Genomic DNA, 18,531 nt, shown 5'->3' on the forward strand with positions numbered 1-18,531 from the left:
TAGTTGCTCCGCGGCATGTGGGATCTTCCCAGACCAGGGCCCGAACCTGTGTCCCCTGCATTGGCAGGCGGATTCTTAACCACTGCGCCACCAGGGAAGCCCCCCCAAGGTTTTTATATATAACATTCATTTATGACTTGAATTCTTTATAATATTCCATTTTGTGCCAGGGTAGCCTTATTGATACATTAGTCCAAACATGACTGGGTAAATCCTGCATATAAGTGCAAGCATCTCCTGCCATCTAGGGTACCTAGGGTTAGAGCCATTTGCAATGAATCAGAAAGCAGAAGTCTCCTTAAGTGTAGAACTCCATTAACTTCATTCATGTGAGTTTTTTAACCAGAATTTGTAAGGACTGGTAACACATAAAGTATGCATGTAACTTAATACCTTTTCTCAGCCCACCAAATCTGACTACTACTTCCAGAAGTTACTGTAGTGCGCACAAATGTGAAATGGCAGGTGAATGAGTTAAAACAGATTTCATTCTGGTCCAGCATGTTTTTGGAGACAACTTCCAGAGCAGTTAGAATAGAATACCCTTCAGATATTCAGGTTTAAGACAGCTTTGAGATGGGTTTACATGAAATCCTTCATATAACATGTGAGTCCCAGTAACCTCTTGTGTGTGTGAGTGCATGGTGACACCTTTAAGGATGGTCTTAGAGAGCAAACACAGCATGAGATTCCCATTTTGAAGCTGCAGAGTGATTGACGTCATAGTGTGATAAAAGTGCTCTGCAAATACTTACTGTAATTATTGTTGTTGTTCTGTTCTTGCTAATAACCGTATTTATTCCCTGAAATTATAATCATCCAAAGAGAGATGAAAACAAGATGTACGAGTTGCCTGAGCTCTTTGCCTCACAGATGGTCACCCTCAGATTTCTCTGAAATTGACAGGGTTAATTGAAGCTTCAGTTTTCACACCTGTAGTTGATACTGAAGTGTTTCTTACCTGTCACTTTCACTATCCACAACAGTACAACAATAGCACTTTAATTTGCTCTCATTAATTGTAGCCTCTCAGGTAATGTTAGTGCAGCTTTATCTAGATGTTGTTTGTTCCTCTGAATGAAACCTTTGTACCAGCTTCCCAGCCTAGAAGGAAAGCTAAACAGTTACAAAGGTAAAAACATGAATGTCTCACTAATTTACTCATTTAAAGGATGCTCAGAACCCAGGAAACATCCAAGGGAAGTTAACTTTTAAACAAAGGGAAGGCATTTAGTGTATGATTAACGGTAGTTTCTTTCTCTGAGATTTCAGTGAGCTGAGACAACTGGAAATCATTCTTAGGGAGGCAGCTCAGAGCCAGCGAAGTGCTCCAAGGATAATCATTACAGATTCACACAAACAACAGTACTATTTGCTCTAGTTCTTTGGTGCCCTTCCAATAGTATTGAGATGTGAGGAAGCAATCTTAGGCTCAAGCTTAAATAGTAAGGGAAGGAAGTCCTTCTTTGCCTCTACTCCTCAACTGAGTAAAAGTAAAAGACCAGTGAAAAGAACAGGGTGTTAAAATGTTATGTTATTTAGGTTATGGAAGAGCACTTTGCCCGTATCTTGAGATTTGAGTACTGAAAAAGAGAATGACTGTGCTGCCCTACATCTGGGGACTGGTGTCTCCCAGTGGCATTGCTTGCTATTTGATTAAGGCCCAAGAGAAAAAACAGAATTGAGAAAGATGAAGGGAGGGAAGAAATTCTGGGCTTCCTTAAATCAAATACAACAAATTAGCAACCCCAGTAAAGACTGCGGAATCAATACTGTGATCCTTCTTGTATGTGTGGTGTACAAAGGTAGGGCACAAATTGTACATATGTGCATAACAAAGATGTTTTAAAAAAAAGGTAGAGCATAGGCTCTCCCGTTCAACTGTTTGGGGTCAAGTTGAAGCCCCATTAGCTATTGGTTAGGTAACTTTAAGCATGTTACTTTACTTCATTCTGTGTGAGGTTTTCCTATGTAATACGGGTATAAAAATAAGACCCCTTGATAGGGAAATAGAGGTTAAATAAGATAATACATGTAAAGTGCTTAGAACAGGGCCTCAAACATGGTAAATACTTAACTTTTTTAAAATTAATATTTATATGAAAAATAAATTGGGATTGGTGATTTACTTCCTCAAAGATTTTTTCAAATTGCAATGTATAGCATGCAGTATTTCCTTTTACTAAAATCATCCCTTTTATTTAAGAAGTACTTAAAACAATTACTCTACAAAAATAACATTTGCAGTTACTTAAAACATGAACTATCCTATATACATCTTACCTATTCCAGAAGAATATGATATAGTTTGTTAGTATGGTAAGGGCTGTGAGTCATTGTGAAAAGGGCCACATTTTAGTGGAAAGCAAAGCATTTAGCTAAAATTTGGAGGTAGGGCAGAGATCTCTTCCCTACAAGTCATCCTTCTACACCAAGGCTGCTGCTTTTGCTGCAAGCATAATGTGGTGTTAGTGGTAAGCTCAGAAAACTTGTGAGTATTAAAACCACCTTCTCCTTGACTTGTCATACGATATATATGTGGAACCCAAGTCATTTTATACATTTGTTCGTTTCCTTGTATTCTAAAATGGGCGCACACTTACCTACATCTGAGAGCTGGCAGGAAGTCTGTCAGCTCTTCATGGCATACCAGTGTAGTTATAGCATAATAAATGCTATTGATAAAGAAATTCTCTCACTCTGATACCCATATGAGCTTCAGTTCCTTTCTGGATCTGTTCCTTAGTGATTGCTTTAGCCAACTGACTATTCATGACTGAGTCTTGGTGTTGAGATCTCAGAGGGCCATGGCCCTAAAGCCATGCTCCTTCTTCATTCTGTTTCATTTTGACCTTGATAGGACTTGAGAGGAAGAACCACCGTAGGATGGTGAGCTGAGAGTGAGAACCTATAGGCAAAGTAAGTAAAAGAAATACCACTTGATTATATGGACTAGAATTTGATATGGCAGAATCAGTTAGAGCTAAGTTAAGTGAAGCATCAGGACCACAAACCTTTTAAGGTGCTTCCAACAGTAAATTAAAACTCAAACACCTAACAAGAATTTGTGGAGATTTCTTGTTGCCTTCGTATTTCTCTGCTCTGGACTGTTGTAACTCAAACTGCCTTAGCAATTAAAGCACACCAAGACATGCCTAGAAAACTCTTACCAGGCTTCCCTCCTTTGGATATCTGCAAGTTTTATTCCTGACAAACACCTGATAACTAGGAACTATAATGAGAAGCCCTAAGTCTGTGGGAAAACTGCATTGTAATAATGTGGCCAATATTCAGACCTTTATTTCATACAAGTGTACTACTTTTGCACGTTATGCTGGCCTCATAAAACAAATTGAGAAGTGTTCTCTCCCCTATTTTCTGAAAGAGTCTGTGTAAGATTGGTGTTATTTCTTCCTTAAACATTTAATAGTCACTAGTGAAGTCATCAGGGCCTCCAGTTTTCTTTGTAGGAAGGTTTTTTGGTTTTTTTTTTTATTGTGGTAAAATATACATAAAATTTACCATTTTAACCGTTTTTAGGTGTAGAGTTCAGTGATATTAAGTTTATTCACATTGTTGTGCAAACATCACAACCAGCCATCTCCAGAACTTTTTCATCTTCTCCCAACTAAAGCTCCATACCCATTAAACACTTAACTCCCCTTTTTCTCCTCTCCTCAGCCCCTGACAACACCATTCTACTTTCTGTCTCTATGAACTTTATTGATCACTCTAGGACTTCATTTAAGAGGAATGATATAACATTTGTCTTTTTGCAATTGGCTTATTTCACTTGGCATAATGCCTTCAAGGCTTATCCATGTTGTAGCATGTTCCAAAATTCCCCTATTTTTAAAGTCTGAATAATTTTCTATTTTATGTGTATATCACATTTTGTTTACCCCTTCATCTTTGATGGACATTTGGATTGTTTCCACCTTTTGTATATTGTGAATAATGCTGCTATAAACATGGTATGCAAATATCTCTTTGAGCCCCCACTTTCACTTCGTTTGGGTATATATCCAGAAGTAAAGTTGCTAGATTGTATGGTAATTCCATGCTTAATATTTTGAGGAATTGCCATACTATTTTTCACAGCAGCTGTACCATTTTACATTCCCACCAGCAATGCACAAAGACTCCAATTTCTCCATATCCTTACCAACACTTGTTATTTTCTTTTTTGTTTGTTTAATTATACCCATCCTAATGGATGTGATGTTTGTTTGCTTTTAATTATAAATTTTATTTACTTAATAAATTTAGAGCTCTTTAGATTTTTTTCTTGTGCTGTTTTAGTAAGTTATTATTGGTAAACTGTATTTTTAAGGCATTTATCCCACCTAATAAATGGAATAAAATTGTTCATAATAGCTCCCTATTAGCGTTTACAAGGTCTGTAGGGTCTATGGTGATGTCTCCTCTTTCATTCCTATTATTAGAAATTTGTATTTTCTGAAACACAAATGTTTGGTATCAGTCTTGTCAGAGGTTTATCAGTTTTATTAATATTTTCAAAGAACAAACTTTTGACCTTGATCTTCCCTGTTTTGTCCATTTTCTATTTCATTGATTTATGCTTTTATTTTTTATTATTTCCTTCTTTCTACTTACTTTGCATCAAACTTACTATTTTTCTAGTTTCTTGAGATTGAAACTGAGATCATTGATTTGAGATCTTTTTTCCTTTCTAATAGAAGCATTTAAAACTATAAATTTGTTCTAAATATTGCTTTAGCTACATCCCATAAAATTTGATATTTTAAGATTTGACTATTATTCAGTTCAACATATTTTCTAATTTACCTTTAAGATTTACTAACTCATGTAAATCTTAGACCCATAAGTTATTTAGAAATACATTGCTTAATTTCAAAATATTTGGGAATTTTTCTAGATATCTTATTATTTTATGTTTGGATAAAAAAGCAAGAATAAGCAATACGCTCCTTCTTTAAAATGTAAACACAGAAATATATTTTTTAAAAGATATATCATACACAACACTGCATAAGGCAGCTGGTGAGGTTATATTAATATTAGACAAAGCAGACTTCAAGAAAATGACTATTTCTAGAAATAAGGAGGGGTATTTATTAATGAGTCAATTCATCAAAAATATTAACATTTAATATTGCTATTGTGGTCAGAAAACATACTCTGTATGATTTGAATACTTTGGAATTTATTAAGACTTGTCTTATAGCTCAGTATATGTGGTCTGCCTTGGCAGATGTTTCATGATCACTTGAAAAAATGTGTATTCTGCTGTTATTAGGTATATTGCTCTTTCTATAAATGTCATTCAGGTCAAGTTGATAATGTTCAAAACTTCTATGTCCTTGTTGATTTTTTGATAGTTCATCTCTGAGTGTTGTTCTGTTTATTACTGAGAGAGGGCTATTAAAATCTCCAAGTATTGCTGTGAATTTGTTAATTTTTCCTTTTAAAAAATTCTATTTTTGCTTCATGTATTTTGAAGCTCTGGTATTAGGTACAGGTACATTTAGGATTTTTATGTCTTGATGAATTGGCTCATCATTATTAAATGTAATAGTCTTTTTAAAAGTCTATTTTGTCTATTATACCTCCACTAGATTTTTTCATGCAGTGTTTGCATGGTATCTCTTTTTTTTTTTCTTTTTTTTTCAATGTACTACAGAGCCCAAGAAGACCCAGAAGATATAAAGTAGGATCGCCATTTATATAAGGTTCAAAAATAGGCAAAATTAAACAGTGTTGTTGAGGAATGCATCAGTAGATGGCAAAACTGGGGACACACAAGGAAGGAAATGAGCACCAGGCGGGGTGGGGGCTTTTGTCTGAGGTGGGAGCAAGGGCTGCTGAGCACAAGTATGCTGAAGGGCCGCTTCTTTTATGACTGTTTATTAAACATCCATGTTTTATGCACTTGTCTGTATGTATGTCAGATTTCACAACTGAATATGTGAATTATGAAAGACAAAAAAGTGGAGCTACTAAGTTGCTTCATTAAATAAGTGTAATTTTGATTCCTAACCCTTTAACTTACTCCTATACCCTCAAATGCCAGCAGGTGTAAAGGGCAGCTTCCCAAGTTTATTGCTCCCTTGTATCTCCAGAGCAATTAAAACACTGGAGGTGATCTGGAAAGACCTAGATCCCACCACCTCAGATCAGAAGAAATCTCAGCAGCAACCCCTGCTCACCAGAAGGAATCAAGAAAGACTGCTCTTCTGCTCAAATATTTGTCCTGCTCTTTTCCCATCCCAGTCATCATTGCACAGAGTTTATGTTTAACACCAAATGCTTGTAGGGCTACCAGGTCCCATCTCTTTTTTAATTGTAATCTATTTGTATCTTTAAAGTGCTTCTCTTATAGACAATACAGGTATGCCCTGCTTTTTGAAAGTTTGCTTTACCTCCTTCACTTTGATGAAAGACCTACATTGGTACCTGTTGTCGCTAAATGAAAGAAATCTGAAGAGGATTTTCACTTTACTTAACCGAAAATAGCTTTCAGTGTTTGTTTTGCAGTGAGCTGTTACAGAGGCGGTGCAAACCCTGAGCATCAAGAGTGGCACCTCCAAGCTCCTTCTCTGGGAACTACACTCAGCATCCCAGCATTAAGCCGCCATAGCTTTGAGCATCTGTGCTTTATCTTGATTTATTTTGTGCATCTATTAACAAGATGTGTCCTAAGGTAATTGCTTTTTTGCTTTACGCCATTTTGGCTTACAAAAGGTTTCACAGGAATCCTCTACTTTTGGATAGTGGGGGAGACCTGTATATGGTTGAGTATTGCTTTTTCATACAAATTAACAACCTGTGTCTTTTAACTGGAATCCATTTACACTTAATGTAATTACTGATACGGTTGGATTTAAATATGTCATCTTGGTATTTGTTTTCTAATTGTTCCATCTGATCTTTAGTTTCTCCTTCTTCCTTTCCTGCCTTCTTTTGGGTGAATAGAATATTTTTAGCTATGCTTCTTTGTGTTATTTCAAATGAAAGTACTACTTATCCGTACAATTTCATTATGCAAATAATATCTTAGTTAAACTTATATTCAAATTAGGGTATGCCAAAGACCTAGACATTTCTCCAAAGAAGATATACAGATTGCCAACAAACACATGAAAGGATGCTCAACATCACTAATCATTAGAGAAATGCAAATCAAAACTACAGTGAGGTATCACCTCACACCGGTCAGAATGGCCATCATCAAAAAATCTACAAACAATAAATGGTGGAGAGGGTGTGGAGAAAAGGGAACCCTCTTGCATTGTTGGTGGGAATGTAAACTGATACAGCCACTATGGAGAACAGTATGGAGGTTCCTTAAAAAACTAAAAATAGAATTACCATATGACCCAGCAATCCCACTACTGGGCATATACCCTGAGAAAACCATAATTCAAAAAGAGTCATGTACCACAATGTTCACTGCAGCACCATTTACAATAGCCAGGACATGGAAGCAACCTAAGTGTCCATCGACAGATGAATGGATAAAGAAGATGTGGCACATATATACAGTGGAATATTACTCAGCAATAAAAAGAAATGAAATTGAGTTATTTGCAGTGAGGTGGATGGGCCTAGAGTCTGTCATACAGAGTGAAGTAAGTCAGAAAGAGAGAAACAAATACCGTATGCTAACACATATATATGGCATCTAAAAAAAAAAAAAAAAAAGGTTCTGAAGAACCTAGCGGCAGGACTGGAATAAAGACGCAGATGTAGAGAATGGACTTGAGGACACGGGGAGGGTGAAGGGTAAGCTGGGGTGAAGTGAGAGAGTGGCATGGACTTATATATACTACCAAATGTAAAACAGATAGCTAGTGGGAAGCAGCCGCATAGCACAGGGAGATCAGCTTGGGGCTTTGTGACCACCTAGAGGGGTGGGATAGGGAGGGTGGGAGGGAGACGCAAGAGGGAGGAGATATGGGGATATATGTATATGCGTAGCTGATTCACTTGGTTATGAAGCAGAAATCAACACACCATTGTAAAGCAATTATACTCCAGTAAAGATGTTTTAAATAAATAAATAAACTTTGCACTCCAGGAAAAAAAAAAAAAAACAAATTAGGGTATGCCAAAAGAGAGTTAATAGAGGGTACATAAAGAGAGTGGGACTCTCTAGTGGCAGAAACCAATTTTCTCTACCAGAATTCTTTCGGGAGCTGACCCTGCCCTTCTCTTTTTTTCTCATCACAAAATGGAACCATGACCTAGTAAACATTAAGCTAACATGATAGTCATAACAAAGCACATATGTATTAATCGTTGCAGTGACTATAACTGGATAGCTGCCTGTATAGTGTCAACTCTTCAGTCACTTCCTTCTTCCACACTGCAAGGATCTAAGGAGCCACCTTGGGAAATATGAAGTAACTTCCTTCCAATTAAATTTATGTCAGACAAGTACCATTTTTGTGTAGTCAGTCAAACAATTAATTCACAAGCAGCTTGGTGCTGCCCTTAGAAGTTTGCGATTTAGTTCAGAAAGCGTTTATGTAGTTTTATTATGTATCTATGTTTATTATACAGTTTACTATATATTTATATAATAAAAAAGATAAAGAGCATTGCAAGGCTGTTGTAGATAATACATAAATGAAATAAAGATGTTTGTGTGGTTAATTAGAAGAACAGCTGCCTAAGCTGGACAAATTGCCACATGTTTAGGCCCTGGCTACACCGTGTTTTTCTATGGGCTAGCAGTCTGCAAGGCACACACTTCCCTGACATTTTCCTGAATTGCCTAATATCCAATCTGGTTATGCCTTTTTGTCTCCAGCTGTCTATAGATGTTCTTGGTCATTTATAGTGAGAGAAACATCTTTTTTTCCCTTCTCTTCCTCTTCTATATATAGATAGATATAGATAAGTATCACGTGATTATTTGAAGGATTGAAATTTCATTTTGATTTGGCTTTCCTGGGTGGAAAACATTTACATCATTTCATACTTTTGAGCATGAATTGCCTCTTTTTCTAGGTGTAATCCATTTCTACTCTTCAGCATACGGAAGATTTTATGAATAATGTTCAGTGCAGAAAGAGAGCTCTAAAAATAATTGTGCTGGTAGGGTTTTGTTAGTCTTATGTGGAACAGTGACAGGAGAAAAGAACAAAGGCACATCAGAGGAAAGGTAGTGGTAGGCAGAGCATTTGATTTCATTTGCCTCCACCAAAGAGCTTGCATTTAGTGGAGAAGGAAAAACAAATAAGAAACAGGAGATCTGCACTAGCTATTGAATGTTTCATTTCTCATCACTGTTAGTCACATTTGAATGGAATCATTGCAGTCTTTTTGGTGTGTATAACTAAGCCTTTTTTTCCCAAAAGGAAAATCTTGAATTTTATGTTTAAAAGCACAATGAGATGTTTTTGACATTCTGCAGTTTGTTTTGGAATTCATAGTCTTAAAACCCATTGACTTTCAGTAAGGTGGTAAAGGGTGTACAATACATGTCACTTTTTATGCCTGATAGCACCTGGGATAGTCTCTAATGCATATTATATATACACACCTTTTAGCATCTGTTTCTACCTGACAGCTTACAGCGTTAGGCTGAATGTTGCGATTAACAACTGAATGGGGGTGAAATGCCAAGCGATATTACAATGGATTCTTATTGGAAAAAATAAGCTCTTTAGAGCTTATTTTTGATACTTTTCCATGAAGGTTTTAAGCCGACATATACGCCAGTACATAATTAAAATAACATACTCTTTAAATGTTTAAGTTATTCTCCAGAAATGGAGATAGATTTGGCTAATCAAATGATGATTCTCCTCTTGAGCTGAGATTTAAGCATGCGTTTTGTACAGGGAAATCTATTTTGCAAATGCATTACTGATTATTCTTTAAAATGTATGTATACAGGGTTGTTAGAATTAAGAATTGTTGGGATCATATCTTAATATAGTATTTACTTATTTATTTTACCAATATTCATATTATTCAGCCCAGCCCAGGGAATGAGATTTTAAAAATTTGTTTTCTTATTCTGCTCCTATACTTGGGTTTTTGGTCTAGCGGTCATCAAATATTCCCTAGAAATACATTTGCGTAGAATTCCCAAAACAAAATAATAAAATCACTTAAAAAAACTTCTTAGAATACAAAATCCAGATTCTGGGCTTACATGCTTTGGTCATGTGCTAAAAATTATATAAGCAAATACCAAACAAAGCAAAGTTGATCAAGGCTGTGACTTATAAAGAACGCCAGGCAATGTTGCACACTCCAAATATTCTTTTCCCTTCTCTTGGCCTGAAAAATACTTCAGGAAAGAAGCTACCATGCCCATCTTTCATTTCAAATTTTTTAGTTTTCATGTCCTTTCTCAGCTTGTAAACCTTTTAGACCAGTTTTTGGCTCTTAGATAAATAATATATTGTTTAATCCATATTGACTAATTAATTGTTTGTAACTTTCCAGGTACTGATTAGGATGAATGTGATTTGGAGAAATTATTTTTCTTGTGTAAGGATAAGAAAGGTGCCTCACAGATGCCAAAGTAGTTATCACCCAGTGGCCCCTCTGGGATCAAGGATTTTAACTGATCCAGCCAAAGTTTTTGAACACAACATGTGGTAAGTTATCTTTTTAGGTGTGATATAATGTATGTACATTAAGCGTCACCAGTGTTATTATTTTCATTTAGTGCCAGAAAAGGATTTTTTAAATTGAGCACTTACGTTGTTGAAGTTAAAAGCAAGGGTAACTGATCCTAACTTAAATGTTGTCAATTCTGAATTTCTTTGCAAAGAGAATTAGAAAAGTGAAGTTTCCCAAGTGCTTTCCTCAGCTTTGGGTTCTTGCAGGCCCTCCCTGCTCACCTCTGATCCTGATTTGGCAGCATATCACAGAGGGGGCTTCTTTTCTAGGTAGAGCCCTCCACTTGCCTCTTTTACAAGTACTTATCAATCAGCAAATGTGTACTCAGTACCTGCTGCTTACTGAGCACCAGGGAAAACACATTGGTTTGACCTTAATTCATGCTTTTAGGAAATCCACCCTCTATTTGTGAAGATAGATGGGTATTTATAGGAAAAACTGATAATTAGGAATACAAGGCAGCAAATTGTAGGGGCCCAGAGTGTTCTTATAAGGCATAGGTCTATATAAGAACAACTCAACAATGTAGAATCACTTCTATTTTGGCATAGTCAGGAAGATTTTTTTTTTCAGCTTTATTGAGTTATAATTGGCATATAAAGGAAGGTTTAAGTGGGGAAACTGAGATATTTATTCTTTCTCCAGTACCCAGTATGGTGCCTGACACATAAATATTTGTGGAATAATAGATAGGTAAAGCTGGAGTAAGGGCATTCTAGGTGGGTAGACAGTCATATCCACCTAGATGAGGAAGTATAAGGCATATTCAGGAGAACAGGATAGTTTGTCTAAAATAAAGGCTCTTCTAGGAGATTGGTAAATGATAAGGTTGGAATGGTAATAGGCCAGGTGTGGGGTAGGAGCAAGATTGTGTGTGGTCTTAAATTCACACCTGAAGTGAAAGGTATTACAGAGCCACTAAAGAGAAATGGCATTCATTATACATAGTATATTAAGTATAAGTATTTGGATAACAGTATAAGGATAGATAAGCAGGTAGAACTAGAAGCAGAAAAGGGCCAATAAGAGAGAGATTGTAAGGGAAGAAAAAATAGAACTTGACTCTGAAGGTTTTTTTTTTTTTTTTTTTTTTTACTCATTTATTTTTGGCTGTGTTGGGTCTTCGTTTCTGTACGAGGGCTTTCTCTAGTTGTGGCAAGCGGGGGCCACTCTTCATCACGGTGCGCGGGCCTCTCACTATCGCGGCCTCTCTTGTTGCGGAGCGCAGGCTCAGCAATTGTGGCTCACGGGCCTAGTTGCTCCGCGGCATGTGGGATCTTCCCGGACCAGGGCTCGAACCCGTGTCCCCTGCATTAGCAGGCAGATTCTCAACCACTGCGCCACCAGGGAAGCCCCAACTCTGAAGGTTTGATCCTAGGTGACTAATAGAAGTAGGAAAATCAAGAGGTAAATTGATTTTTTAAAAAATATAATAGAAGAAAAACAGGTGGTTTATCTTCTTTTTTTAAATTGAAGTGTAGTTGATGTACAATATTATATAAGTTACAGGTATAAAATATAGTGATTCACAATTTTTAAAGGTTATACTCCATTTATAGTTATAAAATATTGGCTGTATTCTCATCCTTGTAGCTTATTTTATACATAATAGTTTGTACCTCTTAATTCCCTATCCCTATATTGCCCCTCCCTCTTCTCTCTCCCCCTGGTAACCACTAGTTTGTTCTCTGTGTCAAACAGGTGGTTTCTTATAAAGTTAAATATACACTTACCATATGACACAGCAATTCCACCCACTCCTAGTTATTTACCAGAATAAATGAAAACATATGTCCACATAAAGACTTGTATATGAGTGCTCATAACAGATATAGGAATTTGACAAAATAAGAGGTAAATTGATTTTTTATTTTGGAATAAAGATGGTGCATTTAATTTTAGATATTTTGAATAGGTTTTGAGAGAGGGACATCCTGAGAAAAATGTCCAGAACATAGACTCCACTGCTAGGAAGCAGTCAGGGCTGAAGATGTGAGGTGGGGTATAATATCTGCAGACAAGATTGTGATCTGACTAGCACTGGGAGCAGGACCTCTAGGGCTGGGAAAGTAATTCATGGACTTTCTGTGTTTATATTGCAATAGAATATCAATTTTAAAAGGAAATAGATTGACTTTTTATTAATTAGTCCTGCACTATACAATATGGTGGCCACTACCCACATATGGTTTTTGAGCACTTGAAACCTGGTTAGTCTGAAGTGTGAGATGTGCTGTAACATTTTGAAGACTTAATACAAGTAAAAGGTAAAGTATATCATTAATAATTTTTGTACTTAATTATTCAATAAATGTTAAAATGATATTATTTTGGATATATTGAATTACAGTATATTATTAAAATTAATTTCCTTTCTTTTCACTTTTTTTATCATGGCTACGAGAAAATTTTAAATTACATGTGTGGCCGACATTATACTTTCTTGGACAGTTGCTAAGTTAAACCATTTTGACTATCACCAGCAATTTGGACAGTTATAATAGGCTGTGAGATAATTGTCAGTTAAATCTCCAGAGGAACTTCTGGTCCTAGGCAAGCTCCTCGTTTGCCAGGTTTTTTGTTTTGTTTTGTTTTGTTTTTTGTCAGTAGACTCTAGTGATTTAGTTGTCTACATCTCTTTTTCCATTTGCTGTTACTAGCCTTTTTGCCCAAGATTCCTGCCTGGCCATTTAAGTTCTGTTTTGTCATAGGCTCTCAGGGAAGCAAGGGTCATCTGCTTCAGTGCCTCTCAAACACTGTGGGCTAGCTTAGGGCTGCTGCACAAGAATCCCTTGAGGTATGGCCCAGGAATTTCTAATTTGAAAAAGTTCTTTTAGTGATTCTGTTGAGCTACCAGGTTTAGGAATCCTTGATGCAGTCCAATGGTTTCAAACTTTAGCAGAATTTTTTTTCCAAGTGAAGGCTTAACATAGAATCCCAATATTTAAAAGGTAAAAACAAACCTACTCTGAGTGAAGTGAAGTGGTCATAGAGGCTTGGGGCATCGACAGCTCCACTTCCCTTTTCCTCTCCCACCCCTCCCTCCCTCTAGCGGCCTAGAGGACTTTTAGGGTTCAGCTGACCAGAGTTTGAAAAACCTTGATCTGGTCTCTACAGCCATCCTCCTCCATAGCATACCCCCAAAGAAGTTACCCTGCTTGTGCAGGATACCTCTAGTGAACTCTCTCCAAAGGCAGATACATACTGTAATAATAAAAAAATAATAATTTTCTCCAAGGGAAGAGGAAAGTAGTTGCTTCACATCACCTCCCCACGTCCTCCACCCCAGTTCCCCCCATTTTTTTGCTTGAAGAGAAGATGAGTAAATTAAACTGAAAACCAGAAGACTGGTTTACTTTCTCCTTACTTCAAGTCCAAAGTTTTGTCTAAAAGTTCTCACTTCCTTCCTTATTTCCTCCTTTATATTTAAGAATAATGTCTCCTCATGCTGAATTTTGATTTTTTAAGAAGTTTCTTAACAAGTACATGTCAATTTTCTCTCAGAGATGTCGATCAGAATTGTGTACAGTTCATTTTTCCCTTTAGCCTCTAGTTTAGTTAATAAGAACTATTTACTCTATATATGAACCTCTTGTTAAAAATCTTTTGAGAAAAAATAAAAATACCCTTTTTCTTCAGTTTCTATATCCTGAGTAATATTTGCCCTCCAGATTCTGGATATTACTAGTATTTACATCTGCCTATAGGCTCTTAATTCTTAATAGTTTAGTTAAGTGAATTTCACATAACATAAAATTAACCATTTTAGGTGAACAGTTCAGTGGCATTAATTACATTCACGATTTTGTGAAACCAGCATCTCTATCTAGTTCCAAAACATTTCCATCACTCTAAAGTAAAATCCCTTATCCATTAGGCCTCTTATACTCATGCTACAGTTCCCAGCCCCTGGCAACCACCAATCTGTGTTTCATCTCTAGAGAATTACCTCTTCTGCATATTTCGTATAAATGAGATTATACAATATGTGATCGTCTGTGTCTGGCTTCTTTCCCTTAGCATAAAGTCTTGGAGATCCATCCATATTGTAGCATGTATCGGTACTTGATTCCTTTTTATGACAGAATAGTATTCCATTGTGTGTATATACCACAGTTGGTTTATCCACTCATTCACTGATGGACATTTAAGCTATTTCCACCTTCTGGCTCTTGTGAACAGAGCTGCTGTGAACATGTGTGTACATGTAGTTGTTTGAGTCACCTAGGAATGGAACTGTGGGGTCATGTGGTAATTTTATATTTAACTTTTTGCGGAACCGCCAAACTTTTCCACAGTGACTAAATCATTTTGTATTCCACTTATAGTCTTTTAGTTATACTTAGTACATTTATCAATTTGGGGGGCACTGACATGAAACTATATTCAGAGTGCTTGTGAGACATGGCCCAGACATCTGTCTGTATTGAGCAAATTACACAGTTACTTGGAAAAATCATTCCTTATTCCACGCTGTTCCTGGTTTAAGTGTATAGGAACTTTTCAGGGGATCCCTGAAATTTATAAGGAAGCAGTAAGCACCTGTATTATCATACAACTAAATCAGCTAGGCCAGCAGCTTTCAAGCTTTTTGGCATGACCCACAGTAAGGAGAACAGTTTACATCATGGAACAGTACCTGTTTGTATAACACATGCACATATATGAAACAGGAACAGAAGTTTCCTATGCAGTTTTACCATGTAAGACATGCACTCATAGTTTCCATTTGTTCTTTTCTGCTCCATTTTTGTTTATTTCTCTTTTTAAATGTAGATAGGCTAACTAAATTGATTTCATGACTCACTAAAAGTGTCATGACCTTTAGTTTAAAAGCACTGAGCTAAGTGATTCTCTGTAGATCCAAGGTAAGACCTATATCCTGTAACATGACTTTCTATTACATAACCCATTTAAATAATTGACTGTTTCCAGCATGCCAATAGAGTTCAGGTATCAAGAATTCTTTCTTACTATATAGTCTGAATTTTCTTTGTACAATAAGTTGTCATGAGAGTCAATCTAGATGTTAAAAGAGGCAGTCTACATGTCTAACTTTAGGAAGTTACTTAATCTCTCTGTGCCTCAGTTTCCTCATCTCTAAAATGGGATAATAATAGTAATATTAACCTCACAGAGTTGTTGTAAGGATTGAATTAATATATATATATTATAATATAAATTGTATATACATGATAAATAAGCAACACATAAGAATTAACTGTATTATTATTATTATTACCATTTCCTAACATGTACTTTAGTTACTTATGTATCTGTTTTATCTTCGTTATTAGATTGTATGACTCTTCAGAGAAGAGCTTAGCTTATATCTGTTTCATTGCTATATTCTCTATATTTTAGGCACCCAATAAGTTTGTTTGAATAAGTGAATCAATGTAGAGAAATAGGAGATCCAGTTCATGTCTACTTGAAATTTACAGCTGGACTGAGAGTTAATATCGTAGCTATTAAAAATAAAATTAAATAAATAAAAAATAAATTTTAAAAATATCATAGCTAAACATGGGCTTCAGAACCCAAAAAATCTGAATTTAAGCCCTGACTCTACCCCTTTCCAGCTGTAGGAATTTGAGCAAGTTTTTTTCATGAGGTGTTGTGAGTATTAAAGGAAATAAATATGTAAAACATTTAGTAGTAGTAAGCTCCCTAAAAGGCATCATTCTTGTTATTATTATAAGATGGAGAGTTGAGATATATACCAATGAATAAATAAACAGTATAGAGGACTGTGCAGGGTCATACAGTGAAGACAGTGAAGACCATAGGAATAGTCTTCAGAATAGGAAGAGATTTTTGAGATGGGGATGTAAGAAAGTCAATAAGATTTCATAGAGTAGGTAGGATTTAACCTGGGCTCTGAAGGATGAGGAGGATTTAAATAGTGAAAACCCTTTTGTTCTAGACATGAGCATGAGCAAAGATCTGCATTGTACATGAGGTAGATTTCGTGTACAAAAGCAAGCAAATAGACCAGCCCACTGGGAAGAGAGGTTTCACATTTTGAAACCGGGTAAATGGTGTGACAAAAGAATTATTTTAGGAGAATTAATCAGGCTCTGTTGTTCAGGACACCTAGAGTTAACCATTATAGAACATGAAATGATACCTTTTTTCCTCAGCACTTTTGTTTTATTGACATGTACCCATCACTGGGCTAGGTTCAGAGCAGTACTCAGGAGACGAACAGCAGATGATCACTGCTCTAAAGGAGCTCTAGTCTGTTTCACTAAGAAGCCTGAGTCCTCCAGGTAAAGAAGATGGGATGAATCTGAAAAACAAAGTATTCCTCCTCCAACAAAATGAATAAGAAGTAGTAAAAGCAAGCAAAAACTATACCAACAGCAACTACAAGAGTTCATACTGTTCGTACATAGACAGTTAGTGACCAAGGAAAGAAACTGTAGATTCGTGTGTGGCTCAGAGTGGCTCCTAACACTATCTTTATCCCTCAGAAGCAGTACTAGGGAAAGGTCAGCTGACAAGTCATTACTAATACTGATTAGGCAGCCCTAGCAAAGGTTGAGAAAGAGCCCTTGAAAATAAATGTTCTTACCTATCACAGAAGAATTTGAGGTCTTAGTAGAGCAGGGAAAATCATGGGGCTCACCATTTCCCAGAGTTCCATGCTGAATTGAGGAAACTATCCAAAGCCCAAGGGAAACCCCCTTAGGAATAGGACACATCCTAACTAGGTAAGTGAAACCTAGCATAGATAGGACTTAATAAATCTCAAAAAAAAAAAAAAAAAAAAAAGCAGACCCAGACCCTCATAAAGTAAAGGCTGCCAACTACCCAGTGGAGTTCCCCCTTCTCCCCCACCTCTGACACCCTCAGATTACAGAAAAGTGCAGAGGATACATAATACCCAGCCTTCAAACTAAGCTTACAGAGAAAGATAAACCTGAGTAAGGTTTGGTGTCAAGAGAATTTGTCTGCCAACAAACCAGAGAGGAAAGAAGGAAGGAGGGGAGAAAGAACATAGCATGCACTATGGATTAGTTTGCATTTTCCAATATTTTATGTAAAGGGAATCACAATATATACTCTCTTTTTTTTCTGGCCACTTTTACTAAGGATCATTATTTTTAGATTTATGCATGTTGTTGCATATATCAATAGTTTGTTTATTTTTATGACTGATAAAAGACAGAATAAAATCAGACTATATAAAAAGCTCTCAAAATTCAATAAACAAACAATAAAAATGGGCAAAATTTTGAACAGACACTTCACCTAAGAAGATACACAGATAACAAGCATATGAAAAGATGCTCAAACATCAGTAGTCATTAGGGAAGTGCAAATTAAAGTCACAATGAAATACTACTACGCATTTATTAGAACAGCTAAAATTCAAAATACTGTACCAATACTGTTGGTGAAGATGTAGAGGAACTGGAATTTTCATACACTGCTGGTGGGAATATAAATGGTGTAACCACTTTGGAAAACAGCTTGGCAGTTTCTTAAAAAGTTAAACATACAACCTCTATATGATTCAGCCATTCCATTCCTAGATATTTATCCAAGAGAAAAGAAAGCATACAAATACTTTTACATGATTGTTCATAGCAGCTTTATTTGTAGTAGCCAAATTTGGAAACAATCCAAATGTCCATCAACAAGTAAATGGATAAACAAATTGTGGTATATCTATATAATGAATAGTACTACTAATAAAAAAAAGGAATGAACAACCCAATCCAAAAATGGGCAGAAGACCTAAATAGACATTTCTCCAAAGAAGATATACAGATGGCCTACAGACACATGAAAGAATGCTCAACATCATTAATCATTAGAGAAATGCAAATCAAAACTACAATGAGATATCATCTCACACCGGTCAGAATGGCCATCATCAAAAAATCTAGAAACAAT

The 18,531-nt window shown here is 36.2% G+C and overlaps 1 protein-coding gene across 1 annotated transcript in view; it reads left to right on the plus strand.

The window, feature by feature from the left end:
* Nucleotides 1–18,531, plus strand: part of METTL8 (methyltransferase 8, tRNA N3-cytidine) — a 79,990-nt gene that overhangs the window by 26,697 nt on the left and 34,762 nt on the right. Inside the window, exons 2-3 of the mRNA XM_068543922.1 lie at nucleotides 6,520–6,685; nucleotides 10,447–10,601. Of these exons, the coding sequence (XP_068400023.1) occupies nucleotides 6,674–6,685; nucleotides 10,447–10,601 (167 nt within the window). The 5' untranslated portion in view covers nucleotides 6,520–6,673. The remainder of the gene's footprint in view (nucleotides 1–6,519; nucleotides 6,686–10,446; nucleotides 10,602–18,531) is intronic.

The sequence above is a fragment of the Eschrichtius robustus genome, chromosome 5 (assembly GCF_028021215.1).
Source record: "Eschrichtius robustus isolate mEscRob2 chromosome 5, mEscRob2.pri, whole genome shotgun sequence".
Lineage (NCBI taxonomy): Eukaryota > Metazoa > Chordata > Mammalia > Artiodactyla > Eschrichtiidae > Eschrichtius > Eschrichtius robustus.